The sequence below is a fragment of the Botrytis cinerea genome, chromosome 13, assembly GCF_000143535.2.
Source record: "Botrytis cinerea B05.10 chromosome 13, complete sequence".
Taxonomy (NCBI): Eukaryota; Fungi; Ascomycota; class Leotiomycetes; order Helotiales; family Sclerotiniaceae; genus Botrytis; species Botrytis cinerea.
Genome location: NC_037322.1, coordinates 802402 through 828850, shown reverse-complemented (window position 1 = coordinate 828850; position 26449 = coordinate 802402). Strand labels below are relative to the sequence as shown.

The 26449-nt window shown below is 40.5% G+C and overlaps 8 protein-coding genes across 8 annotated transcripts; 5 read left to right on the top strand and 3 right to left on the bottom strand.

The window, feature by feature from the left end:
• Positions 1-81: 81 nt before the first annotated feature.
• BCIN_13g02380 (hypothetical protein) lies at positions 82-959 on the top strand. Its single transcript, XM_001555242.2, has 5 exons — positions 82-186; positions 242-356; positions 425-490; positions 548-670; positions 731-959. The coding sequence occupies exons 1-5, from the start codon at positions 152-154 to the stop codon at positions 872-874; spliced, it is 483 nt and encodes a 160-aa protein (XP_001555292.1). The 5' UTR covers positions 82-151; the 3' UTR covers positions 875-959.
• A 293-nt stretch (positions 960-1252) lies between these two features.
• On the top strand, positions 1253-2043 carry Bcsmx3. Its single transcript, XM_001555243.2, has 4 exons — positions 1253-1334; positions 1386-1423; positions 1528-1686; positions 1847-2043. Exons 1-4 carry the CDS (start codon positions 1329-1331, stop codon positions 1917-1919), a joined length of 276 nt encoding a protein of 91 aa, XP_001555293.1. The 5' UTR covers positions 1253-1328; the 3' UTR covers positions 1920-2043.
• A 221-nt stretch (positions 2044-2264) lies between these two features.
• Positions 2265-5367, bottom strand: Bchsl7. Its single transcript, XM_024696729.1, has 5 exons — positions 5129-5367; positions 4965-5062; positions 4300-4912; positions 2597-4089; positions 2265-2542 (listed from the first exon to the last, which is right to left on the bottom strand). The coding sequence occupies exons 1-5, from the start codon at positions 5136-5138 to the stop codon at positions 2363-2365; spliced, it is 2394 nt and encodes a 797-aa protein (XP_024552542.1). The 5' UTR covers positions 5139-5367; the 3' UTR covers positions 2265-2362.
• Positions 5368-7414: 2047 nt separating this feature from the next.
• On the top strand, positions 7415-7868 carry BCIN_13g02350 (hypothetical protein). The gene has a single exon (XM_001555246.2). The coding sequence runs from the start codon at positions 7475-7477 to the stop codon at positions 7793-7795; it is 321 nt and encodes a 106-aa protein (XP_001555296.2). The 5' UTR covers positions 7415-7474; the 3' UTR covers positions 7796-7868.
• Positions 7869-9880: 2012 nt separating this feature from the next.
• Positions 9881-11794, top strand: BCIN_13g02340 (hypothetical protein). The gene is made up of 3 exons (XM_001555247.2): positions 9881-10370; positions 10426-11095; positions 11154-11794. Exons 1-3 carry the CDS (start codon positions 9940-9942, stop codon positions 11682-11684), a joined length of 1632 nt encoding a protein of 543 aa, XP_001555297.1. The 5' UTR covers positions 9881-9939; the 3' UTR covers positions 11685-11794.
• A 2911-nt stretch (positions 11795-14705) lies between these two features.
• Positions 14706-17147, top strand: BCIN_13g02330 (hypothetical protein). The gene is made up of 4 exons (XM_024696728.1): positions 14706-15016; positions 15157-15456; positions 15506-15721; positions 15784-17147. Exons 1-4 carry the CDS (start codon positions 15002-15004, stop codon positions 16729-16731), a joined length of 1479 nt encoding a protein of 492 aa, XP_024552541.1. The 5' UTR covers positions 14706-15001; the 3' UTR covers positions 16732-17147.
• Positions 17148-18963: 1816 nt separating this feature from the next.
• On the bottom strand, positions 18964-20840 carry BCIN_13g02320 (hypothetical protein). The gene is made up of 3 exons (XM_024696727.1): positions 20296-20840; positions 19892-20241; positions 18964-19841 (listed from the first exon to the last, which is right to left on the bottom strand). The coding sequence occupies exons 1-3, from the start codon at positions 20652-20654 to the stop codon at positions 19489-19491; spliced, it is 1062 nt and encodes a 353-aa protein (XP_024552540.1). The 5' UTR covers positions 20655-20840; the 3' UTR covers positions 18964-19488.
• A 3154-nt stretch (positions 20841-23994) lies between these two features.
• On the bottom strand, positions 23995-26129 carry BCIN_13g02310 (hypothetical protein). The gene is made up of 2 exons (XM_001555251.2): positions 24484-26129; positions 23995-24429 (listed from the first exon to the last, which is right to left on the bottom strand). Exons 1-2 carry the CDS (start codon positions 25959-25961, stop codon positions 24363-24365), a joined length of 1545 nt encoding a protein of 514 aa, XP_001555301.2. The 5' UTR covers positions 25962-26129; the 3' UTR covers positions 23995-24362.
• Between the last annotated feature and the right edge of the window lie 320 nt (positions 26130-26449).

Sequence of the window (26449 nt, the reverse complement as noted above, 5' to 3'; positions counted from 1 at the left end):
GATGACTTTCACAATTGGGCGGCCGCTTTAACCGATTCAATTTGTAGTACACACCAACCCCTCCTCATTATGCCCCTCCATGATTTTCATACTTGTATTGTAACAATAAACTCAAATAAACACATACATAACCAAGCTCACCAAACTCACGATGCTTACCTTGACACTTACTGCAGATCTTTCTGGGTCAGTATATGCAAAACCTCTTGAGATATTCAATAGTTAACATATCACTATGTAGTGTGAATGAGCTTGTCCCTGATGACAGCGCAGAGAAGAACTTCTGGTATACTTTCAAAGTACAATGTGTATCATGCAGAGAAATCCATCCCAACTTCATAAACATCAATAGATTTGTAAGTCGAGTCAAGGATAGCAAGGATGGCAAGGGTCTGCACTCTTCAGATACTAACATGAATTCTAGGAAGCAAATGAGATGAGTGGTAGTAGAGGAGAGGCAAACTTTGTATGGAAATGCAAGTTTTGTAAGGTGTGCAGATGTGCTCATCAATATATTATGAAACAGAAGTACTGATTTCATATATAGAAAGAATCATCTGCATCAGTTATATCAACACCAGTTCCATATCAAGCAGCTTCTCCACCAACCCGTCAAAAGATTCTGGAGTTTGATTGTCGAGGTCTTGAGTTGGTGGAATTTAAACCAGAGGTAAGCCTTTCTTTCAAATATGACCAAGATATCTGACTCTCATGAATTTGTTTCTTTCAGGGGGATTGGTTGGCTGTTGGAACAGACAGTGGCACCAAATTTACTGCTATCGATTTGAATGACGGAGAATGGTATGATTATGATGATAAAGCAGGAGAGGAAGTTAGTATCAAGGACTTGAAATGGGAGATTAGGAGAAATTAAGATGAGATGAGATTGTGAATAGATGCCAAAAGGATCAAGTATGAATGTTATGAATGATTTGGTTAAGTCACCTGGTCTGATTGCAATGGGGAATCTGGTATTGAAGTGATGAGAACATTTGATGCATATTTGAACGATTTGAATGAGCATTTGATATAAACTTCCATTTGAATACCGTCCAGTAACTTCTGAGGTCTTCAACCATAATATAGGTAGCTTCTTGGTCATTTACAATCAAATCGTAATGACATTGCATGAGTGATACTGAGATATTTCACCTGATGATCACCAGCCTCATCACTCACAATTTCAGCCTTGCGCTTCGCTTAGAAAATTTCCCCAGCGACGCCAGCCTAGCCAACGAGTAGCAACCAACAGCAACCTCACTTCCGACGCGACCATCTCAAATCCGCGTCCCTCTACCACCCATTCATTTCAATCTCCAGCTCACATCATGAGTGTAAGTGATCTTTCTCCCCTCTTCAATATCTAATTACTAATTCCCATTTAGTTCGTACCAATTAACCCCCGTCCGTTCCTTCAAAACCTGTACGTACTAGCTATCCTTCCCCAGTCGAGCTTCCAACACCGAATCCTCACCAACTTCCTTTCGCGCATACACGCAATTACATATATACTAATCCGCTATGTAGCGTCAACGAAGAAGTAATCATCCGTCTAAAATGGGGCGGTCAAACCGAATATAAAGGAAAGCTTGTCAGTATCGACAGTTACATGAATATCCAATTATCCGGCGCCGAGGAATGGATTGATTCGGAAATGACGAGTACTTTGGGTCAAGTCTTGATTAGGTTTGTTTTATTTCTTCCGCTATATTTGATGGTTTCGAAGAGTCTGGGTAGCTGAAGCTGGACGTCTAAATTGATGGGCTAGACTGCGCTGCGGATTGGAAATGCACATGAATTGGGATCGATATTCTAACAGAATGCGCAAATTCTAACATTAAAATAGATGCAATAACGTGCTTTACATATCAGCCGCACAAATCAAGAAGGAAGAGGATGATACGAAGATGGAGGGATGATTCTGTGAACTTGCGACTTGACAAATGGATAGATGGATGTGGAAACCATAACGGACTGAAGGATAGGAAAGCAAGAGAGGTCCAATGGGAAATTTGATAGATACCTAGTATGGGAGAAAATATGAATGGAATGCGAAGAGCATTGCATAGCAGATATGGCAGAATGTAGGAACATCTCACTTCCATTGAGCAGGAGTAGTAGGAGAGGAGAAAATCACCTATACCTACAATGATATATTCACGGACGGCGTTGTTCAAGCAAATCAAAGCAAGCTTATGGTTACAAGATTCAAAACAAGTCACGCTACATTTCTGCTACATTTCTACTACACTTTGATTCCACATGTGCGCAATGCCAAATTATTGGATAGTAAATCATTGCACTCACTCTTGCTTCAGTGATAGATTGATCGACGAATATGCATTTTTCATATAAATCCTATCTACATAAGACAACCAATTGATCGGCTACTGCCTACCTCACTCATTCCCACTCTCAAGCGTTTATTGGGTCCCACCATAACAAACGCCTCAACTAACCATTCATACCATACTTTTCTATCATCAGTTTGTCTCCAAATACTGACTTCTACCTCGGAATCATCAGGAATATATAGAGGTGACTATTCATATGTTAGTGACTCATAGTAATAAAGTCCAAGAAAGGAAATACATACCTTCAAAGGAAAGAAAATTGGAAACCATGAAATCATATCTTTACTCTTCGCATCGATTGTATCAGGACGCGTACTCAACTCAACCTTATTCTCGGATTTTCCTCCACCTTCATACAAAACAGCTTCAAAATATCCAGCAAGTCCATTGACCACACCACGATCTTTACAAACAAACTTAAGTCGTGCATAACGTGTATTGTGTTCATTAGCACCATCACCCCCAGACATACTTCCACCACCACCTCCACTAACGCCACCGCCTCTTCTGGCTTCAGCAATGTGTAATGTGTTTACAGGAAGTGGATGTGAAAATTCCCATGCTTGTTGAATTTGAGGGTAATCAGGGACGGCAGTGGCAAGGAAATCAATGGCGTGGAACATAACTACATATGGAGTATCTGTAGCATGTTCATCTGCCGAAAATCTGTTGGAGATATCGGCATGAAGACGAGGTGCGAGAATTGGAGTAAGGTGAGCGGTATATGAAGCGGGGATTGAAATACCGTGTTCTGGTGCTAAGACGTGTTGAACTCCGTCTATACATTCAGGCGATAATTCATTGTCTGCAAAAGAACCAAGGAGTTCAGAGACAAGTATATCAACTTTACCGTGTGTAGTTGCTGGGGTGGTTGAAGATGTTGTGACGGCTTGACCTATAGGTTCAGCTGCATTTCTTAATGGACCTTTCCAAGCACGCATGTCGGTCTTTACGACATTGACTACTCCATTCCAGACATTTTCGTTGTGTCGTTGAAGGAGGACATATGCATTTGGATTCTTTTCCACTGCCCATACTTCAATTGGAACGCCGGTTGTTTGACTTGCTTTTAGAGCTCGAGAAACTAAAGGTCCACGTCCAGAACCAGCTACTGCAAGAACAACAGCACCACTAAGACTTGATGTAGGTTTTTTTTGTAAAACCCAATCCGACAATGCTCGTTCAATAGCTCGCTCATACCAATCATATTTAACAGGATCTTTTTCAAAAACCTCATATGTAACAGATTCGAGATTATCTGTTAATGGTTGAAGAGGAGCTTGTAAGTAATCTTGATAACCTGATCCAAATTTTTCAATAGGAGTTCGCTCTGGTTGATTTCTTTGAAGATATCTTAAATAAATCAAGTGCGCTGCAACATCCTTCGATTTTGTTTGTGATTTGGTGCTGTTTCTTCTAGCTTGCTCCGCTTCGGCTGGAGTTGGAGATGGTGCATCTTGAACAACACTTGGTGGTGCATAACCATCTGCCACTGAAATTTGTTGATTTGGATCATCCAAACCGGGAATTGGTCCTACATCACACAATAGTAACCATGGTGGGTTCTTGAGCTTCATATAGCGGGTGACGAGATTTTGATGAGCTTTGCCTAAAACTGGATGTCCACCTTTATTCTTCAAGAATGTTGATTGAGTAAAGGTCAATAATTTTAGGGGCTCGGCAAACCAGCGAGATTGAAGTGATTCAATAGGAAGTTGACGGGGAAGTGCCAATGCTATAGAATTTTAGTTAGCTTATGTCTGTTCTTGAATGTATTCGGTCTAGGGGTAGAAGTAGCACTTCAAAGATAATAGAGTGTCGCCATGAACGCTATGAATGATTTGAGTTCGCGGGCTAAGGCCTTTGAAAATTCACAGATTTGACAAGTCCCCGGTCGAAAAATATGGAAAAATTGGAGAAATAAAATATATGTTCATTAACCTACCTACTGAAAGTCTGGAATTGTATTTACATACGTCCCGAATCAAATTCCAAGCATCCCAATTCTCATACAAATCAACTTCGTTTTCACCCTTTGACGTATCTGTTGTTGATTGATATCTGGAAAATGGTAAAAGATCGCCTGTCATTTCGGTCTGATCTTCGACTCCATACATGGGCATGTGAATTGAAATATTGATATAACTGGCAATTGCAAGAGCCTCCTGGATAGCACGAGCATATTGAGCAAGTCCATTGTTTCCTGATCCACCATTGTATGTTCTTGGACCTGGAATAATAACATTACCGACTCCACAGAAGGAAGCATATGCAATTTCGATGTTCAAAACTTGACGAGAAATGTTTGCGACAAGAGGATCCGGGGAACATAGATCTATCCAAGGACTAGAATATGCGATAAGCTGCGAAACTGTATCGGAAGGGGTAAATGGTGTATCGACAGGATCGAGAGGTGGAATGATGGGAGCTGGAGGGGTAGCTTTGTTTGGCGCATCACTTGAGTCGATAGCTGATATTTCGGCGATGTGATTCGAAATCAATGAAAGTACTCTAGAATGGAAATGGGGACTTGTAATGGGACTTGTGAGCATGTCATACTAGTAGAAAGAATAGTCAGCAATGCTCGCCATAATGCGAAAGTTTACATACTCCAACATCACCAGCTTGTCGCAGAACAAATTCTGTGACAGGTAAAGGTCGTTTCGACTCATGGTGTCCGATATAAAAGGTTGGGAGGTTTTCATCGTCTGCCGTGTCAGAGTTAGCATCAGCATCTGCATGCTCTCCAACAAAAGGATCCCAGGCTAGGGTACCGGTAGCCATTGTGATAAGGCGTTATGTGAAATGCGCCGGTTCTGTTTTTTTTTTGGATCTAGATGAACTTTAAGTTCTCGACAGTGCGGGGTTTATTGGATTCGTTGTTAAAGAAGAGAGGGAAATGTTGCCGGTACCACTACAAGTATCACGTATACCTATAGATAGTATAATAATCCGGTTCAAAAGGACCTATATACAAATTGAATAGGGTTTAATCGTGAAGGTGGTGGGTTTCTTTGAAATTCTTGTCCTAGACCGAAGGAATGATATTTTGGTCAACTTTTCTGCCGGATTAGATCAAAGCGGTGTGTAATAGATTGGACGTCGTCGACTACTTGCATCAACCAACCTCGAGAAAGGACTCGGAACTCGAAACTCGAGACTTGATCTTTTACTTTATTTTCAAATTGACAAAAAGCATCAATTTACATTGTTCCATTGCCGAGCTTGGATCTCATCCATATATTAAGATGATTCATTTGTTATGGGTTTACATTGTTTCCATAATGAGTTAATCAGGAGACTTTTGACAAGATCTACATGGCTTTGGGTGTCTCGATGCCACCAAAGCATTTCTGTATAATTTTACACAGTGTACCTGCCAAGTAGTCTTTGAAGCACCTGGAGATAAGAGAGAAAATCTGAGGTTCCAATGATGAGTTGGTGTTGTAACAAAGGAACCTTTCATGAACGATCACAAAAGTTTGTTGGTGCGATGAGGTGCACCACTTAATCCTAAAACGGCCAGGAACAGTCAAACACTATTCGTCAGCATGGAAGTTAACTGATGGGTTCGATAGATGAGCTTCGGGATCAAGTACATACGCATTTACAAAAGCAAAAGCTCACAGATGGATTCAAACTTTGCTCAGGGAGTCTCTTTATTCTATTCAAGCCTCTTGTTCCCCTTTATCGAAAGTTGCGGGGTCAATGGGTTTCGCGAGGCGGCAATCTCCTTTTTTTCTCTCGTCAAATTACAACCGCAAGACCGAGGTTTCGTTTCAAATGCTTTAGGTTCTAGCTTTTTGTGCATGTGATGGCTGAAAGTTATTCGTGCAATGGAGGAGCAAGATATCATTATCAATTGTTCGATTCCTTAATCTTTTTCTTAAAGCTTGTCCTCTTACCTATCACCATTACCACTCCGCCGAAATCCACAGACATGATGTACCAAATTAGATCATCCGCTTAGAAAAGGAGGTTATTAATCAGACACACACACCCATCATACTACAGATTTTTCATTCCTGTTCATGAATCATTGACCTTGGTATAGCCGTTCGTGCTTCTTAAATTCATTCATTGAGCTGAGCATTCACATGGCATCTTGCAAGTGTTGCCCATACACCGCATTATGTCGGTCCAAAACAAAAATGAATGCCAAAAGACATACAACAGTGGGGATTCGCTGGTGGTCACCCACCCAACTACTAATCCACCGATCTGAAGCTTGTGTATGGCAGAGCGGACGGGATGCCCAATTCTCTTCAGTCTATGGTCGTATGTGACAGACATGGTCATGTTAAACATTATGTTCAAAGTGCGCAAATAAGGAGAGAAAGAGGAGAAGGAAACCCCGAAGTGAGTATGAATATAAATACTCGAATCCGATCATATACCTAGTAGTCTGTAAACTCTCTCGAAGCATTGTATATTATCCAATTGAAGATTCAGTTTATAGATTGGTTATGCTCAGAATACCCCACAAGGAATTTCCGCAGGAAATGCTACTTTGACACGTCAAAAAGAGGAATCCGAGGACAATTCTCTCACCTGGAGTGAAAATTATGACAAGGTATTTGATGAAAAGAAAAGCTTATCGCTTCTCAAGGAAACAAATGATCAATATATCATAGAACTTAGAGATGAATTGAATCGAGTATTGGAAGAACATCAATCCAAGGTATCAACTCTGGAATCAGACTTGGGTCGAGAAAAGGATAAGTCCGAGGGATATTCTCAACGCCTAAAAGACTTTGAAACCGAACAGGTAAGACGTGAAAGGGATGAGAAGATTCGTCGAGATGAAGAGAATTCTCGCTTTGAACAACAAAAAACCCGAATGGAGATGGAAATGCAAAGACTTGAATCGTCAAAAGCAAATTGCTATTACTGTACCTGGTTTGAGTCATGAATTACAGCAACAGAGAGAAATTGCTACCAAAGTACCAGGGTTGGAAAAGGATGTATCCAGATTGAAGTCAATCTCGGATCGTGTACCAGATTTAGACCTTGACATAAAATTATTACGTGAAGAGATTTCTCGTATTAATCTTCAAGGAGAGACCAACTAGACCAAGTTGAAAGGAGAGGTAGCGGAGTATGAGAGAAATTCGAATGACATGCAAAAGAAATTGAGAGAATTAAGTAATGATCTCATCGAGAAGGATACAAAGATAAATCTACTTGAGTTGGATTTGGAAACCTCATTCGATGTGAAAGGGCAGTTGGAACAAGATTTGATTCAAAAGGATGAAATCATACGACAAAAGACTTCCGATAATGAGACACTTATGCTTCAAGTCACCCATTCGGATAATGTCGATGATCTTGGAGCCGCATTTGAGAAAGAAAATACAGAGTTAATAAATATGAAGAACACTGCTTTGAAGGAAAAGTGGGATATGTGTGTGATCAAGGAGGATGAGAAACAAAAGTTATGAACCAATTGGCGAAACGACTCTGCGAGACTGGAAAAAAAGTTGCAAGAAGCTATTGATCGTAAGAATCACTACAAAGATCGTAATATTGAGTTAAGCAATACGATTGATTCTCAAAACGAGGATATTCGACAGTGGGCCGAATCCATGCAAAAGACAGATAAAAAAACTCCGGTTGGATCTTTCGAACTCCAACAAAGAACAATATAGACTCCAACGAATTATTCATAAATGAGTTGAAGGAATGGATGTTGGAAAACATATTTGGATTTTTGACAACGGGACAGACGGCGCAGGTTTTCCAATTCGAAAACTAAAACGTCGACGAAGCAATTCTATCCTATCTTTACACACCTTCAAACAATGCGCCATAACTTAATCTTTCCCTTTTGCCTTTATGATTATTCTCTTCTCCGGATTTTCTTTCAAGTCATTATTCTATGTACAACATCGAACTCATGTCATAAGCCATGTGCCATGTGCCATTTACCGCCCCATGCATCCTTCAATTGCAACCAGAGGTGCCAGCATAAGATTTGTAACAATAGAGGTGGCGGATCAAGCATTTGCTTATGGATGATTTATTACCAGACTCGAGACGAAGAAGAGGGATGCAAATATAATAAACGGGAAGACAACGGATCAAGTACTTTTCTACGGACAACATATTGTGGGAACTGGAAGGAAGAGAACGGCGCAACAATAATAAAGTAGAACACGGCGAGCTATAACAGAGTAGAACACGGCGGATTGATTACTTCCTTATTGACGATCTGGTGCGGGAAGTGGAACGAAGGAGAGATGTTTACGGAATGAGGAGAAGAGTGAAGAATTGCAATAGATCGTATTACGAGGCGCAAACACGGAACTATTTGAATGAAATGATTAAAAGGAGAAAGGATTTGGCCTGATTCGATGGCATACGAAGGGCGCACTTGTTAAGAGAGAAACAATGAAGGATTCAATTTGCTCGAGGCAAGAGGTGATATGGAGTTTGTTGAGGAGGCGAACGGAAAAGAGGAGAGAGGAAGAAGGGAATTCAATTCAAATGAAGGGGAAGGGGGTTAATAGAAACACCAGGCGCAGGTGCAGAATTCGAAATGAACCAGCCCAGAGGTGGAACTCGTTAGGAAGGATAGGAGGAGGTCGATCGAAACGAGAAGCGCAGAGGGGTTGACTAAAAGGGCTGGGTAGGGAGAGAACGAAGATGGAAACAAGAAGCGCAAGCATGGGGTGGGACATAAATAAGCGACGCAGATGTGGGGTTCTATAAAAACAAGGGGTACGAATGGGGAATTCATTGGGGAGAAAAGAAGGGGAAGGAGGGGGTGGAAACAGAAAGCACAGATGGGGAATCTGTTAGGAAGAAGAGGAGAAGGATAATGACGATGGAAACAAGAGACACAGACGTGGATTCACTAAAGGGGCTATGTAGGGGGATGACGAAGTTAGGAATAATAAGTGACTCAAATGCCGGGTTCACTGAAGGGGCTTAGGGTAAATAGAAATATGTTGGTCTATCAGCATCGTCCATTGGTTTTGGTTGTATCTGTAAGAATGAATCTTTATCGTGAATGGTTCTCAATGGGAGAAAAACTATCGGTACGAGAAGGATACGGAAGACGTAGCACCCACGAATATCGTAGGTCCTGTATGTCTAATAATTGTATTCTGTCTAATAAAGTACTAGCTACGTATTGAAAGTAGTAATAAGCCTTATAAGGGCTTACAGAAAGAGCTAGTCTCTTTCGCATTCGCTTAGGGCTTTATTACAGTTGCTATATTACAGTGGTAATTGAATTGAAGTTATTCACTCCGTTCACACAAAAACAATAATCTGGAGTCTCATTTGGTGGCTAACACTATTTATCATTCAGTGAAGTGAATAGTCTAATAAATTGAGTCATAATTTTCTTGATTAATAAGATCAATAATACTGTAGACTGTAATAATCATGGCTGTACACCCGAGTGACGCTAAGTGTATTGCCCTCAAATCTATGTCTGTGCACATATAGGACGTAAATAAAAGAGACTCATCTATTCCTTCTCAAAGTAAAATTAAACTTGAAACTTTCAACTATTATCAGAGAAAGGAACTTCACAACAAGATACACACAACACCAACAAGTACACCGAAAACTCAGAATGTCTCCTTGGCTTGTCAAGAAAGAAGACCGTTATAAGTACGGTCTTATGAATCAGGAAATCATTGCTACCAACCAAAGAGCCGAAACTGTTCTTGTCACGGGTTTGGCCCACGATCCGTCATGGAGTTCTATCAAGAAAAGTATCGCTGCGGTTCACACGCAGGACGATGAGAAATTTGTTCAGTGTTTCCAGAAAGACCTTCGCGTTCCACTAAAGGAGTTACTTGTTTCATCACTTCCTAATTGTTCTTGGACCTTGAACGTTTTCCATCTTGGCTTCGGAGCAGACAAATATGCCAATCCTATCGTCATTCATGTTTGTGTTCAGACACCTCGTTACTTCAAAGATAATGAGGATGCGGCTCTTGGAGTCGTCCAGGGTATGGAGAACATCATCAAGGAGAAGATAGATAATCAAAATCTTGCAAAGTAAGTTTCATCTCAGGATTTTTCTATTTGGGCTCTTAGCTAATCAATTATCCAGGTTTAATATTGACATCTGTCACATCAACCCTTCTATGAGAAACGTCAATCCGCACGGTTATACCGAACTCCGCTCAGACGAATCCTCCAAAGTCCCTCGCGTCGATCCCCGCAAATTCCCTGGCGTCAATCTCATCTGCAATTTTCCTTCCATTTATTTTGATTACACTCCATGCCCTGGCTTCTCTATCGGACGAGAAAAAACCAAAGACAAAATCTATCCGGCCGGCTCGTTGACTGGTTTTCTTCGACAGGAAAACACAATTTACAGTCTTACTTGTAGCCATGTTGTTTTTCCTGACCTAGAACGTCCATCTGAGAGGTACAAGTACAAAGACGGAATGGAACAGTTCAAAATCTCCATACCTGCATACAAGGATCATCAAGCAACTATACAAGCTATGGAAAGTAAGCTTTATTATGCTGGATATGCAATCAACCATATAGAAAATCGCCAAATCATGTCTCCTGCAGTAGATTTTTCAAGTAAAATGAGACATCAAAAAGAACGCCAGATTCTTTTTGCAACAGATTTCAAAGAAGCCGAGGACTACAACACTCATGCTGGTTATGTTTATGCTGCTTCAGAGGAATGGCGCAAGGTTGCTTCATTCAATGGAATCCTCGACTGGGCCTTGATTCGCAATGCATCTGTTGATCCTAGGAATCAGGTATGCTTGACTTGCTGATTGGTTTTTGGATAGAGAAAATAACTAATCATTCTAATAGTTACCTTGGTGTTGTTTCCTAGGAGAACCTCAGGTCTTCGAATTCATCGAAAAGTTCGGAGACAAGTATTGGTCATCAGGTGAACGTGAGGCTTTTATCAATAAGTGTCTAGCCTTGCAAAGTTCTGTGGAGTTTAATATCAGTCACCCAAAGTCGTTCTCACTTTTCAATGAGAAAAGCATCTACTTCAAAGCCGCAAGTCGAACAACGGGTTGGAAAGCATGCGAATTGAATTCTATTCCAGCCATTATTCACAATCAAAATGCGACTTCGGACGAACATGTATTCATTAGTGATGATACCCTGGAGGCGCAAGAAGAGATATCTGGCGGAGGTGATTCTGGTGCTCTCATTTATGCTATTGATGTTGATGATGGAAAACAGACTGTTCTTGTACCCATGGCAATGATTTGGGGAGGAAGCAAACACAGCTTTAAAGGTGATGTCACATATGCCACTCCTATCGAAGAGGTTTTCAAGGACATTGAGAGTGAGATGGGATGGGAACATGGTAGCCTCAAATTCTTTTGAGGAAATACTGGGTTCAAGGGTTGCCGGATTCAATTTGAATTCGTTGAGCGATCACAAAACGATACAAATAATGTCCTCTTGGACTTAGTATCAAAAAATAGCGAATAACAAATTTGTATATTCACACTTTGATATCTAGTGAAATGTGTTTTCATGATGTACTTTAGTTTCGAAATGGAGATGATGTGAGACTGGATATATCATCATAGTGGCCTAAATTTTGACGGGCCGATTCTATACTATGGCGACTAGAGTATTATTTAATAATGTTATCAGTACTTAATTTAGTGGTGTATATGTAGAAGTGAATAAAGCCGAAGAGATTTGAGATGCCGACCTGCGTTCAGCTCATCATCAAACGGGGCCTATCGTGCTCATGTCGAAAACAACCAAACCGAGAAGACTAATAAACTCCTCTGATATTCCTCCAAGCCGCACCCAAATCGCCCTTTGACAAATGGTGTCTCTTCACCCTCTGTACCTACTACCTCCTGATATTTTCGACACTCATACCAAAGTAATGGGACCATTAAAGGTAGCAAAATGAGGAAATAGTATTCCTCTGGGTCGAGATTCAAGGAGAATTGTAATTCAAGGAGTGATGTTCCTTATGTCCAAGCTCCGACCCCGAATGAATAGACAGAGTAGACTATCCATACCTAGACAAAAGATGACAAGACAGATAGTCCCGAAGCCCGAAAGCGTGGTGCTCGTTTCGGTCGACGTTCGAGGGACTGAAGTTTCGATTTCGCCAAGATTGGTAGTCTATCATCATCATCATCATCATCATCATCGGATGCCTGGACTGGCGGAGGAGTTCTTTTTCACCTTTTCGATTTTTTTTTTTTTTTTTTTTTTTGGAAGGATTGATTTGATTCTTCAATTGTGTGATATCAAAATTCGTCTTATTTTTTTTTATATTACTATGATCCAATTATCTCGCTTCCACTTTTCTCTCTCTCTCTTTTTTGGAGATGGTGAATAAGCCAACTTTAGAAAAAAGAATATATGGAAAATAAATACGATCATAGAGTTTCTCCCGGGATCTAGAGAGTGAGAAGACAAGATTGAGAGGGATTTGGATACAGTGGTTGGTTTGGTTGTACACGATACGTTTGAATATATTCGCCGGATTCCATCCTGATATCCACGCGGTCGATTCTCATAATCCCCATATTGCGCCATAGCTGGGGAAATATCTCAGATCAGATTCGTTACCTTCTTTCTCCGAGGGGGGGGGGTGGAAATGACATGGTGTTTTCTCTGGATCTTCTCTCAGGTATCATGAAAGCGATACGTGGTGATGAATGTCGGGAATTCCGCTTTCGGGTTCCAAAAATTTCCGGGGAGTATGTTATGTCGGTATTGATCGATAGGATGACTATCATCTAGAATCTAGTGTCATTTACGATACTAGCTGTGAGGTATAGCTGCGAGTTTCACATATTTGAACACTGCTTCGGGTGAATTCTTAATGGAGTATTTTTGACAAGCGAGATGGATTTCTTTTGATCCTTATTATTACTCACTCACATCTCCTTACTACTCACTCATGTCCAAGATAAGCTTGAATTAAAGCTTAAGATTTCTACGACGACATTTCCACCCCTACATTGGTATTTAATAAATATATCCACAGTTTATAAATGACGAGTAGTCAATAAACTTTCGTCTCATCGACCAATCAGACAATTTGAGCCAGCTTCCTATCTATCTACAGACAGATTCGAAGATCAGACGTGCAACAAAACCACTCAACAGGCAATCTAATTGGGTACCTGGGTCTCGGGATAAATTGCATGAATTGCATGATGGAAAATAGAATTTTGGGCAGAAATGAAATGAGCTACCAATCAAGAGGTACATGGGAATTGTAATGGTGATCAACAATGTGAATACGATACCCGTCCGTGTACTGTACGAGAGAAATCACACTGGAGTCGGAATACACGTGGTGGATATATCGTGCAAATCCCAAGCACACTTCGTATCGCGATAAAAATACATTCGTGTGGAAGATTTGGATTCTCACTTGCCAACTTATCAGTACGTCTGTACAGACAGAGTACGAAGTGTGTGTGTCGAATCGATAGATACATGCAGCGATACGAGCCACCTTGAATTTTCATTGGCTGGCACATCGTTGACCTCGTTGGAGATTGCGATGCTGGCCTGCCATGTCGGTGATACGATACGATGCTGCTTGTGCGAAGTGAAGTGGAACGAGGTAGGTATTGCACATCCGTGTTGTGGCGGTTTTGCGTCCGACTCGCTTGTGGGATTGTTAATATTGAGGCGGTTGGAGGGCAATCTCACCGCTGGCACACAGCACAATCGATATATTGGGACCCGTTGAAATATGTGCGTTGGACGGAGTATTGGACAGCCTCTTTGATTTCTTGAATTCTTGGATGCTTGTACAGTACATACATACATACATACACATTAAACGAAAGACCAACGAGTGGCCAACGACATCCAAGACCGAGAGTTGTCATCGGGATGGTGCGAGATCTCAGACCTCGGATCTCCATCTCCCTCATTGGCTGACATTTGCTTCCCCCTTTTTTTCTTTTTCCACGGATTGCCAGAGTGGAATAGCCGGTCGGACACTGTGATGTAATGGAGGGAAAATCACCGTTGGGCCGTGGTCGTGGTGGTGGTCGTGCATCAATCATGCTGATGGATGGCAACATCCAAGGGAAATAAATTAACCTCGACAATTATAACTAACTACGATATCTTTATTAATCAATCTTCATTAAATCATCACACAGAGCTTCCTTAGTCTTTTCTGTCTCGTATTGAGTTTAATCTCTTATCAAAATTAATCTCTTCATGGATTAGCCCCAATCGGGCCCCTCAGTCATTCCAGTTCTGTGCCCGTGTCATCCTTCCTTCAGTCCAAATAAGCTTCACGTGCTCCATTTTTATTTTTGGAGGTGAAGCTTCTGGGATCTTTCTCGTCCTCTTTTCCTCTTTTCCTCTTTTCTCTCCCACTCGAATGCTGCAAGAGCGATTGATTGATTTATTAATTTAATTTTGTTTTGTTTTGGAAATCCTCACTTCGCTCGTTTGAAAGGGTTTCACAATCTTTAGTCATAATAATACTTCCCTCTCTCTCTCTCTCTCCCTCTCTCTATTGTGCGCTTGCAACAAAAACTTGGTCCATCCCATCTTTGGTCTCCCATTTGCTTCCCATTTGCTCTCGTTTTTGTACCTGGGATTTTGGACGTGATTTTCTCTTGCAGAAGACTTGTTTACAGTACCACCTACCTACCGACCAATCCATTAATTTTTGGAGGAAATCAGGAATCATGTTGTCTTCTATGGTATGTTTGGATATCCTCGATCCCTTGCAGGTTGATGGCTGAACTGGCTGCAATGGCTTGCACCGTCAAACATATGCATCATCTGTCACATCGATTGTGGTGCAATGATTCCCAATACTAATTTGTACTCGACAATTCAGATTCCCACCACCGTCCTCGCACTTTGCGCAACAGTTACACTCGCGGTTCAAACGATCGAGATACAAGGTTCCGATTTCGTCAATTCTGTTACCGGTGATCGATTTCAACTTTTGGGCGTCGCATATCAACCTGGTGGATCTTCAGGCTACAATCCTGCGAGTGGTGTTGATCCTTTGAGTGATGGCGCGGTTTGCTTGAGAGATGCGGCTTTGATGCAACAGTTGGGTGTTAATGCTATTCGTGTCTATAATGTGGATGGAAACCTTAATCACGATGAGTGTGCAAGTATCTTCAATGAGGTGAGTGGTCTGGCTTCAGTTTGAAATACAATTGACTAATGTTTGATAGGTCGGAATCTATATGTTGATTGATGTCAATTCTCCTCTATCTGGCGAGAGTATCGATAGGAGTTCTCCATCGACCACATACGATGTTTCATATTTGAACAGAACTTTCGCCGTTGTTGAAGCCTTTAAGGATTACCCAAATACTTTACTTTTCTTTGCTGGAAATGAAGTCATTAATGATAATGATACTGGTGGAACTGTTCCCCCATATATGAGAGTAGGTCTTCAAAACTTTCCCTCTCCTTCTCCCTCTCCCCACACTTAAACTAACATATACAGGCCGTCACTCGTGATCTCAAAAACTACATCTCAAAACATTCGTCCCGCTCTATTCCAGTGGGTTACAGTGCTGCAGATGTTCGCGATATTCTCCTCGATACTTGGAATTACGTTCAGTGTACTACTACCGGAGATGATTCCGATCCATCAAGAGCCGACGTCTTTGCCCTCAATAGTTACTCATGGTGTGGAGATTCTTCATACACTACTTCCGGTTATGATGTTCTTGTTTCGGATTTCAGCAATACTAGTGTTCCTGTTTTCTTCTCCGAATATGGTTGCAATGTTCCAGCTCCTCGTGTTTTCACAGAAGTTCCAGTTCTTTACGGACCATTGATGACACCAGTTCTTTCCGGTGGAATGGTTTATGAATTTTCTCAAGAAACTTCAAACTATGGATTGGTTACTATCAATGATGATGGATCTGCTCAACTCCTTTCCGATTACAACACTCTCCAGGATCAATTCAATACCCTTAACATTACTAGCATCCAAGGAGTCAAGGCACAAAATACCACTACAGTCGCACCAGCTTGTGATTCATCTCTCATCACTAGCTCGACCTTTGCCAATAATTGGACTATTCCTGCTGTTCCACCTGGAGCTGAAGATCTTATCAACAATGGTATTAAAAATGCCAACAATGGAAAGATTATCTCAGTTTCAAGTACTAAGGTCACCCAAAAAGTTACTGATGTTGGAGGAAACACCATTTCCGATCTCGCCATTAAGCCATTAGCAAATGATGCAAGTAACACACCATCTGGTGAAACTACTGGCTCAAATGCTACATCTAGTTCTACAACTTCATCTTCACCTTCATCAACCGCTACTGGTACCTCATCAGCTGCTAGTTCTACATCTACCAAGAAGAGTTCTGCCAGAAAAATTGAAGGTAGCATGATTGCTTTAGTAGCTGTTCTTGGTGTTGGATTGGTCTTGATTTAAATTCACTTTTTACACATTTTTCCTTCACACTATTTCGATTCTTGCACATATTTTATTTTTATCATTATCGCATACATGCACACGCATTTTCATTGTACATTTGCTTTTGTACATGATGTGGCTGGATTCCACCGGGTACTCTGAGTCATGAGATACGTAATGGGGATGATTTTCTTGGTAACCTTCTAGGGTGATGTGAGTTGATGGATTTGATGGTGTTTTCCTTCAAAGAATGATACTGGGGATTTTTGATGGAGAGATTTTGGCAGAGCAATTTTGGTGGGAGATTTTGGGGATTTTGGAGGAAGTTATATTTTGAGGAGGTTATGGCCTATATATGGCCTGATGTTTTTGGGGTGATGATAGTGTGAATTAAGGAATTGGAGAAATAATGAATATATGTGATACCTTTCTCAAGTGTGCTGTCTTTTATGGTAGAGTTGTGATGTTGTGGTGATGATATATTATGGATCAAACGTTTGATATGAGTACTTGTGCTGGATATGATTGTTTGGCTTGGGGTAGGAGGTAGAAGGTGGGAAGTGGAAAAAAGAATAAAAATGCGAGTATGAATGACCAAAAAAGATATGTAAGTGATTTCGATACTACATACAGTATGATGCCACATTCCGCATAAAAAAAAACCATGAGGTTACAAGGAGAAAGCAGGGGAGATTGAGAAAATTGACTGGTAACAAACGAGCATGAGAATGGTGAAGAGGAGAGAAAGGGGGGAAGGTATGAAATTTGAGGGTAGGAGAGTAGGAGAGGAAATGATTCAGGTTGGAATTAGGGTTGTAATTGAGAGGGGTATGTATGTGGTGGAAATTGTGTGATGTGTGGAAGGGGGTTTTAGAGTTGAGGTTGAGGTTGAGGTTGAGGTATGTATGTGTGTGTGTATGATGTTTTATGGTGGAATATTTGGATTGGTGGATGGTGGACTGATGGGTATGGGTATGGGGATTGGGGATTGGGGGAGGGGAAATGAGGAAATGGAGAGAGATGAGATGACAATTGACGATATAGTAATGGTAATAATAATAAAAGTAATAGAAAAATAAATCCTGGAGATTTTAACTTCATATGCATCTTCATTTACATTTTTTATCTATACGGAACCGAATCGGAGAAAATAGAGAAAATAAGGAATGATGAGAAGAGGATTGGGTGTGAAAGGGATAAGTGTGTATGATTGATTGGTGGGTGGGCGGTTGGGGGTGGGGGAGAAGGAGAAGGAGAAGGAGAAGGAGAAGGAGAAGGAGAAGGAGAAGGAGAAGGAGAAGGAGAAGGAGAAGGAGAAGGAGAAGGAGAAGGAGTGAATGGTTTTTATATGGTCATATGATGTATTGTATGTAGATAGAGCTAGAGAGGAGTGAGTGAGTGAGTGAGTGAGTGAGTGAGTGAGTGAGTGAGTGAGTGAGTGAGTGAGTGAGTGAAATCGTGACGAGAGTATCTGGTTGATATATCGAAGAGTGGAAATTCGAGGAGGGAAGGTGAATGAATGGATGTAGTGAAAGGATATCGATATTGATGATGGGGATGAGGATGGAGATGGGATGTAAGGATGAATAGGAGGATAGAGACAAGACATGAGGATAGATGAGTGGTGTGTATGTATACTTGGTTTATTGGTTATGTATGTATGTATATATATATATGCCTTTGTGATGTCGAGAATACGAAAATTAAATAAGCGATTAGAGAAGTATAATGGGTGATGATGATAATAGCAGAGATTCATGGGATGTACTCGAGGAGTATGGTGGAATTGTTTGCTTATGAGGTGATGGCTGGCTGGATACTAGATAGTTGATATTGAGGGTAGTTTTATTATTATTATTATTATTATTATTATTATTTTTATTATTTTTATTATTATTATTATTATTATTATTATTATTACGGTTGTTTTTGTTCATTGTTTATGTGCTGGATGGGATAGGATGATTTGGTTGTTTGGATGGTGGATGGATAGGTTGATAGATAGATAGATATATAGTAGTGATATATAAATAGATAAATATATGGATAGATAGATTATAATAATATATACAAACAGGCGAGATAGATAACTTAATCTCAGATATATGTTCATCACATCATCACATCATCACATCATCACATCACAACACAACTCAAACCGAAGCCATCAAATCCAAAAACACACAAAATATGTATTCCGAAAAAGAAAAAAAAAAGTAAGATATATACATATATACATAACCCTCATCATCATCATCCACCTCATCCAAGAAAATAAATATATACAAAATTTGTCTCGTGTACATCATCAACTAGACTTTTCCTTTCCCACATCTTTATCTGATAGGAGGAGGGAATAATCGTCGCGATTACTGTAGGCCGAAAATATTAGCTTTGAAGTTCTGATGGGGGGTTTTTTCTGAAATGCCGGGTGGTTGATTGTTGGTGTTGCTGGTGGATGGTGCTGGTGTTGTTGAATGCTGTGTTGGGTGTGGTGGATGATGAGTGATGTGTGTTGGGTGATGTATAATGTGTAAGATGTGTGTAGTGTACAATATAAAATGTGTGTAGTGTACAATATAAAATGTGTAGTGTACAATATAAAATGTGTGGTGTACAGTGTAAAATGTGTGTAGTGTACAACATAAGATGAAATATGTAATATGAAATGTACAATATGTAAGGTGTATAGTGTACAACGTGAATGTGTAATGTGTAAGTGAAATAATATCGAAAATAGTAAACTATGTGTAGACCTAGTCTCACTTTGTTTACTTAAGCAGCAACACACTGGGAGTACCAAGGGTTTTGCTCCACACATGTACCGGTAGCACATGAAAGACCTCCAGTGCAGTTACCATACAAAGGAACAGAACCAGAAGAAGCAGTGGTGCTGGTGGCAACAGCAGCAACACTGGTTTTGGTAGATGTGGCTTTGATGGTGGGGACTGCTGCTACGGTGGTCTTGACTGTGCTGGTGGCTTTGATGGTGGAGGTTGTGGTAGGGGTTGCTTGAATGGTGGATGTGGCTTTGGTTGGGGTGCTGGAAGAGGTAGCAACAACTTTGACAGAACTTCCCTGAGAGATTGAGACACTGTAGGCGGTGACGTCGAAGACGGCATTGGAACCTAGGGATGGGATTAGCATATTGAATGTGAGGTTGGGGAGAATTTCTTACCAGTGAATGGTTCGGTTCCAGCTTCCAATACGTTAATGTATTGGCTGGTAGACCATCCTTCATTGGTAGCCAAGTAGTTCAAGAAATCCATGAGATCACCATCGAAGTTGGTGGCTTCGGAAGAGGCGACGAATGAGTAAACTGTGGTGTCTCCGTTTGGTCCAGAGTACAACTTGAATTCATAACCAGCAATGGTGGCGGTGGCAATTGGGGATCCGGTGGAAGAAATTGGTCCAGCTCCTCCAATAGCGGCTAACCAAATCATGATTTCATATTCGTTGGTTCCTCCGGCGGTAGAGGCAGTGAAGATATCCCAGGAGACATCAGCGACGATGGAGGATCCAGTGTATCTAAGAGATGATTAGAATTGATATAAAAAAGAAATGTAAAAGTGAATTTCTTACCCCCATTTCCAAACCGCAGGAATAGCAGAGATGGAAGAAACCTTAACACCAGTCTTAGCAACTGAGTCCAAAGCAATATTTGCGTATGATTTAACGCTGCTTGAGGCACCGGCCCAACTCCAAGATGTGGACCAAACAATGGTGGAACCACTCAAGGAAGTAACGGTCGAACATTGAGATCCAGAAGTTGCTGAATCTTGACCCCAAAGATCTTGATAAACGGTATAAGCACCAGTGGCTACACTGTCATATTGACCACAGATTTGAGTAGATCTAGCCTTCAAGGTTTTGTCGGCTGCTGGTGCGGCAAAAGCAGCACCAGAGAAGAGAAGAGGAAGTGCGACCTGCGTAAACTTCATTGTGATGGATGATTTAGTTCTTGGAAGAATGAGAAGGCAAGGTGAAAATGGATGAATGTACAGTACAAGAAGAAATGAAACGACTTTTTGATGGCCAAGAGAAATGGAAAATTGGCACAAGAAGAGGAAGAGTTATATATGAATGAAACGATGTAAGCACACGCAGAGTAGATGGCCATGCATCCCAAAGAAGGAATAGACGAGAGCGCCACGCTTTCGAAATAGATGAAAAATAAATGAAGTAAGATGAGTTGAGGGGTAGAGATGGATCTTTCGATAAGCGAAAGGAAGAAATATAGGGAATGGATTTGATGTTTCAATTCGACAAAGATAGTTAGATGCACCGTGTCCGGCAAAGATTTCAGGGGTGATTTGTGGGGTACATGAGGTTTGTAAGGTTAAAACCTTTTACCGATCCAATGAATCACTTTGTCCGGGCGGTGATCATGCTTGCTGGGATGACAGTCACAAAGGATAAAACAAGGCACATCGATGTATTCGTGGACCGTTTTTTGTTTGCGTTTAATACATCAGGCACGCCGGTTATGGATTTGACAAGCATTGCCGGATGGAAATTCTCCTTGGCGCGAAACGATTCTTCCAGAAAGTAAATCCATCATGTCATTTGAAGATTCATGTACCCGGTCTCGACTTGATGTACCGACGAACGAGTGACTAAAAATAGGAGAACCATGGAGAATTATTGAAAGCATAGGTGTATTGGTGCTTTAATATCCGATTTTAATGAATTAATCGCTCTTTAGAGTATATCTTGAGAGATTCAATCTTGAAGAATACCTCGGGAAGTATATAATATATTCAATACTATATTTCGTATCCTCTTGGCTGGCTAATGTTTCTCGGGAGCTATCCGAGCGATCCGAAAAATCTAATTGATTAAGAAAATGTTCACACACTATTTATCCAGTGTCGAGCACGAAGTATATTTTCCCTCTTGATCACTACGTCACCAAAGCGGGAAAGAGGGAGAATTCAAACAAAAGAAAGTTCCGCAATGATTTTGTATTTTTCAACTTGCATCCATCTTGCTTCTGTGGTTCCAGAATACCCAGGTATAGTGGAGGAGAATGTAAGCGAGCTGAATTCTCGTCGTTTGTAGGTGGACTTTTTGAACCCCGGACTTTGACGAAAGTTTCTCAGGTGACGATGAACGAAATGGAGTTATACCGCCCGCGTATAAATCTACCGAGGATATGGAGTATGATTGTTCTGCATGCAACTAAATGTGTGAATTGTATGTTGGTGTGAAATTCCCAGCATTGAGCCGATGGAGTATCGAGCCTCAAATCCGGATGCTGCTACCCGAAGAAGGTAATCTATTGTGAAGATCGCATGCATATGAGTAGATCCAACGGTATTTGATGGCTTGCCGATATGTCTAAACCCCACATTGAAGTAACAATGTCTTTGGATTGGGAAAGTTTGAACCTGGCTGACACGTTACTGGTCCGGTGTATTTCTCCATGAAATTGTTCGTCACTAGAAAATTTTCCGTATGGTATGGAGCATTTAAAAGGTGTGGCTGTATGAATTATAGTGTTATTGGACGATATGAAAGTTATACTGAAGTATAAATATTCGAGTCTTTCTCGACATAACGATAGTATTTATTCGATATCAAAATGTAAATTGTAATTATGCGTATTAAAATCTGGTACGGAATCCTATATCTTATGAAGAATAACATCGGTTCATCAACTGAACTTGTGAAAAGAATAATTTCGATAGATAGGGGCTTGTAATAAATATTCTGAGCATTTTCGATATTATTCCATGATTATGAAACCAAAGATTTACTCTTTTCCTCTTTTCTAATAATGTTTAGAATTTCGGAGCATAATACCTGAGTACATAGAATTTAATGTCATACATTCAACAAGTATAAGAAGTATCTTAAGTCGTGAACAATCACAAAAATAATAAAAATGATATTTATTTATCTTTCGATTCTTTTAAATGTCATTTCCATTTTCGAATCCGAGTCTAAAGTACTTACATTACAACCCAATCTTTTGGAATCTTCGTATCGCCCCCTCAAAAATAAAGAGGGTATATATTAAAATGTCTCTGATGATAGATGTTTCGTCCCAGTCTAGACTCTCTCTTTCCTTTCAAAATCCAGATATCCAAATCCCCTAAAGCACCTGCTATCAAACTTCAGATCCAAAATGTCAGCTCTTCGAAAGAGAGAGAAATACGATGAGTGAGTAAGTGAGTAAAAACGAAGTACACAAATCAAATCCTTCTCCCCATGCGATGTATTTATGTTTTAGTAATTGGATGTTGTCTATACTCCCTTCATACTCTCTCAAGACTTCATACGAAGTAATGATTGTCATGTCTAGACCCTTGTCCACTGAAAGAAGAACGGATAGTCACGTGATCAAAATCCTGATTTCACGGGAAGACCTTTCTTCCTTAGCATAGTTCTTTTATCTGATTTCTGATCTTTGAGATTATTCTCATATTACCCCAAGTGACTTTATGATAGCAATCTCGAAATATAGAAGAGAAAGAAAAAAAAAAAAGTGGAATTCGCAAACCCTAGGAGTATTCTTATGTAAACTTCGAATTCATTATTTGTAACTTGATATGATATGACTTGAGATGAAACAGATATATTCGAAAACTACTTATAATATAGATATATATATCTTTACCCCTTTCTAAAGCCGAGTGATGTAAGAGCTGAAAGCTTATATAATGCGATGTGATATAATATGATTTAATGTTTGACTCTCTCTCTCTCTCTCTCTCTCTTCTCTCTTCTCTCTTCTCTCTTCTCTCTTCTCTCTTCTCTCTTCTCTCTTCATCCACCAACGATCCTATATCCCTCTATCCCTCCATCCCATCCCATCCCATTCTATCCTATCCTATCATCACCAAATCCATTCATATCCGCAACATACAAACACACAATAAATCATACGAATCCTGCAATTGAATCAAACACATGCTAATACCAAACATCCCTCTCACACAGATAAACAACACACACACACATACACACAAATCCTCTCCTCTCTTCTCTTCTCTTCTCTTCTCTTCTCTTCTCTTCTCTTCTCTTCATCAAAAACCTAAAACACAAATACATTCGAATTACTAAAGTCAACCCAACCCTACAACATAATCAATATTTTGTATTTTGTGCTACCCGCGCGCCGCGGCAGGTATATACACGCCAAGTTGATAAGATAAGATAAGATAAGATCTGTGCATAAACTCTGAGTCTAGTCTATATTAGGAATAGTTCTTATCAATCATACTCTTTTCCAACTTCACTCCATGCATCACATCTCATAAAGGTTGTGAGATGGGATGCTCACGATGATTTGGAGACGAGTTTGTTCATGAGATTGAATTGAAAAGATTACTTTGATCAATTTACTTGCATTTTTATTTGAATTCCTATCTTCTGGTCTTCTGGTGCTTCATCTTGTCTCTATCATGTCTCTATTTTGTCCCATCCTCTCTCTATCCAGACTTCATTAATCCCACTCAAACTTTCAGATTCAATCACAATCCTAACCACTGATCATCCGGTACACAACTTGGAACCATTCAATTCCCAAATTCGCATTCAAAATTCGCAATACCATCAATTATCACTACCTAAATTGAAACCATCAATCCATCGATCGTACTACCCATACCACTTCCACACCAAATTATGCACCAACTAAAAATCTAACCATGGATTTTGAGGTTCATGTAATGAATCTCTGGATAACCTGGAAGCCAAAATTTAGAGTTTCTGTAAGAATATTAGTATTTGTCTATCTTCTAGTTTGAAGAAAGTGGTACTGACAATCCAATATTAGGAACACCCCGATTTATAAAGTCCTGTTCTTCCTCGAGATCTAGATTCGAAAAGAATTCATCTCTTTCCTGATCATCTGGCGTAGGGTTGTCCAGTTGGCCCCAACAAGGTTTTGGCCCCTCTCCTTTCAACCATGCCAAACCCCCATATTGAAGCCATTTTTCCCATCGTTCATACGAATCATCACCGTCGGGACCTAAATGCAAGAGCCATTCAGCCTCCCTAAAATATCTACTAAGGCTGCAATTTGAATATGGATATATATCGAAGAGTACATCGGAGGGTGGTAGAACATGCTCATCCGAGTCTTCCAAGAATGGTGTAAATCGAAAATCTCTGGGGCCTCGTTTGCTGATGTAGTCGGTAAAATAATACATGTAAATCCTTGTCGCACGCCCTCGGAATTGATCCTCATAGTTGATGTCAAAGAAGGTTATCATTTCATCAAGTGGGTCAAGCTCCTCATTGAGACCTCTCCAATCCTCTTTACTGAACTGTTCATGAGCCATTTGCTTGTTATAATCTTCATTGTCTTCGAGCTTTGGAGTACTCTTTGTGAGCCTGCCTAAATTTATGGCAATTGAGGAGATGCCGTTGGGAAACCCTGTCCAAAAAAAGTCGCTTTCATTAGGTTTGAAACGACCCATTGGACATATGAGATCATTTTCAACATGGCAGTAAATGTGAGGCTCAAATTTCGAGTAATCATCCAAAGGTATATCGGGCATTCCGTCACGACAACCAAAGGCGAGTCTATAATATTCCAAACCAATGCACCGTGATAGGACGTTGATATGTAGGACCGGAGGAACAATTTGTGTTGTCATGAATTTGAATGGCTTCCATCGAACTCCGTGTGAATAATTCCGAGGGTCATCAATTATTCGCTGTTCCTCACTGTCCCATAATACTTTCGGTCCTACACTGCAAGCCCAGATGTCAACGTTCCTTGGATTATTATTCGCGACAAGTGTCCATATTTTTATCCAAATTTCCGTTGGAAACCCTGGCAGTTGTCCAGATGCAACATGCGCCATCCCAGAAGTTGTACGTTGATCCGTCTCCTTATTGTTGTAAGTTTCAATCGACATATCGTAGACATTCCTTGACAAAGTCAATAAAGCTGTTGCCGCAATCATCTCTTCTTCTGAATAAGCATGACTTGCTGCCGTGGCTTTTCCTTTTCCTTTCCATGTCGCTGATGGTGGGATGAGTTTGTTGGCCTGATCAGTATTGGATTTAGTTGAGTCATCGTCATTGTCATCGATAGTGATTGGGTTTCCTGCAAGATTCGAGTCTTTCGTTGGTTCCGCAGCTTTGAAAGTTTTCGGAAGAGGTGAGTTGAAAGGCGTGGTCATGACGGATTGAAGTGTAGTTGATACAGGTTGATTTTCTTGGAATGTTGAGAGTGAGATGTCTTCTTTCTTTTCAACATCAGAGTTTGATGGTAGATGATGTTCTGACATGATGATACCAGGGTTGCAGTATTTCTCCAAGACTGCTCTAGATTTTCCAAAGGGAAAGGGAAGTAATGCTTCAAGACTTGTTTGTTTATGATTGTTTGTGATCAATGATTACGGTCTCGTGGTCCGAGCACCTGGTGTGGATTTATTCACCAGACAGAGGATCATTTCAGTCACTGTACAACAAATTCATCTGAAAAGCACCTCCAGCTCCACCTCGACCTCGACCATGCTCACATATCTCTACCAAATTGATCTATTCAACGTCTCTACTGTACATGTTCAACAACCAATTATGAGAGATACCTACACTTGGATACCATACTTGGAATATCTCTCATGAATCTGGTAGGCTGATGTCTCATCAGATCCATGTTCTTTCAGAGAAGATCCTGATTTGAAGAAGAGCTGGGGGTTGGCACAGGTGCCTTGCTCGAGTATTGTTTATTTAAGCCTTGTAGTGAATATTTTTATATCTTTCTGTCTCCATC

Excerpts from the sequence above, each read along its gene's own strand:
- BCIN_13g02380 (XM_001555242.2), top strand. The coding sequence starts at position 152 with ATGCTTACCTTGACACTTACTGCAGATCTTTCTGG. Across the intron at positions 491-547 it reads GGAAATGCAAGTTTTGTAAG|AAAGAATCATCTGCATCAGT; the intron begins GTGTGCAGATGT and ends TTTCATATATAG. Across the intron at positions 671-730 it reads TGGTGGAATTTAAACCAGAG|GGGGATTGGTTGGCTGTTGG; the intron begins GTAAGCCTTTCT and ends TGTTTCTTTCAG.
- Bcsmx3 (XM_001555243.2), top strand. Across the intron at positions 1,424-1,527 it reads CGTCCGTTCCTTCAAAACCT|CGTCAACGAAGAAGTAATCA; the intron begins GTACGTACTAGC and ends TCCGCTATGTAG. Across the intron at positions 1,687-1,846 it reads TTGGGTCAAGTCTTGATTAG|ATGCAATAACGTGCTTTACA; the intron begins GTTTGTTTTATT and ends ACATTAAAATAG.
- Bchsl7 (XM_024696729.1), bottom strand. Across the intron at positions 4,913-4,964 it reads GACAAGCTGGTGATGTTGGA|TATGACATGCTCACAAGTCC; the intron begins GTATGTAAACTT and ends TCTTTCTACTAG. Across the intron at positions 2,543-2,596 it reads CAATTTTCTTTCCTTTGAAG|TCACCTCTATATATTCCTGA; the intron begins GTATGTATTTCC and ends ACATATGAATAG.
- BCIN_13g02350 (XM_001555246.2), top strand. The coding sequence starts at position 7,475 with ATGCAAAAGAAATTGAGAGAATTAAGTAATGATCTCATCGAGAAGGAT.
- BCIN_13g02340 (XM_001555247.2), top strand. The coding sequence starts at position 9,940 with ATGTCTCCTTGGCTTGTCAAGAAAGAAGACCGTTATAAGTACGGTCTT. Across the intron at positions 10,371-10,425 it reads GATAATCAAAATCTTGCAAA|GTTTAATATTGACATCTGTC; the intron begins GTAAGTTTCATC and ends TCAATTATCCAG. Across the intron at positions 11,096-11,153 it reads CTGTTGATCCTAGGAATCAG|TTACCTTGGTGTTGTTTCCT; the intron begins GTATGCTTGACT and ends TCATTCTAATAG.
- BCIN_13g02330 (XM_024696728.1), top strand. Across the intron at positions 15,457-15,505 it reads GTGCAAGTATCTTCAATGAG|GTCGGAATCTATATGTTGAT; the intron begins GTGAGTGGTCTG and ends AATGTTTGATAG. Across the intron at positions 15,722-15,783 it reads CTGTTCCCCCATATATGAGA|GCCGTCACTCGTGATCTCAA; the intron begins GTAGGTCTTCAA and ends TAACATATACAG.
- BCIN_13g02320 (XM_024696727.1), bottom strand. The coding sequence starts at position 20,654 with ATGAAGTTTACGCAGGTCGCACTTCCTCTTCTCTTCTCTGGTGCTGCT. Across the intron at positions 20,242-20,295 it reads CCTGCGGTTTGGAAATGGGG|ATACACTGGATCCTCCATCG; the intron begins GTAAGAAATTCA and ends ATCATCTCTTAG. Across the intron at positions 19,842-19,891 it reads TGGAACCGAACCATTCACTG|GTTCCAATGCCGTCTTCGAC; the intron begins GTAAGAAATTCT and ends TCCCATCCCTAG.
- BCIN_13g02310 (XM_001555251.2), bottom strand. The coding sequence starts at position 25,961 with ATGTCAGAACATCATCTACCATCAAACTCTGATGTTGAAAAGAAAGAA. Across the intron at positions 24,430-24,483 it reads GGTGTTCCTAATATTGGATT|AAACTCTAAATTTTGGCTTC; the intron begins GTCAGTACCACT and ends ATATTCTTACAG.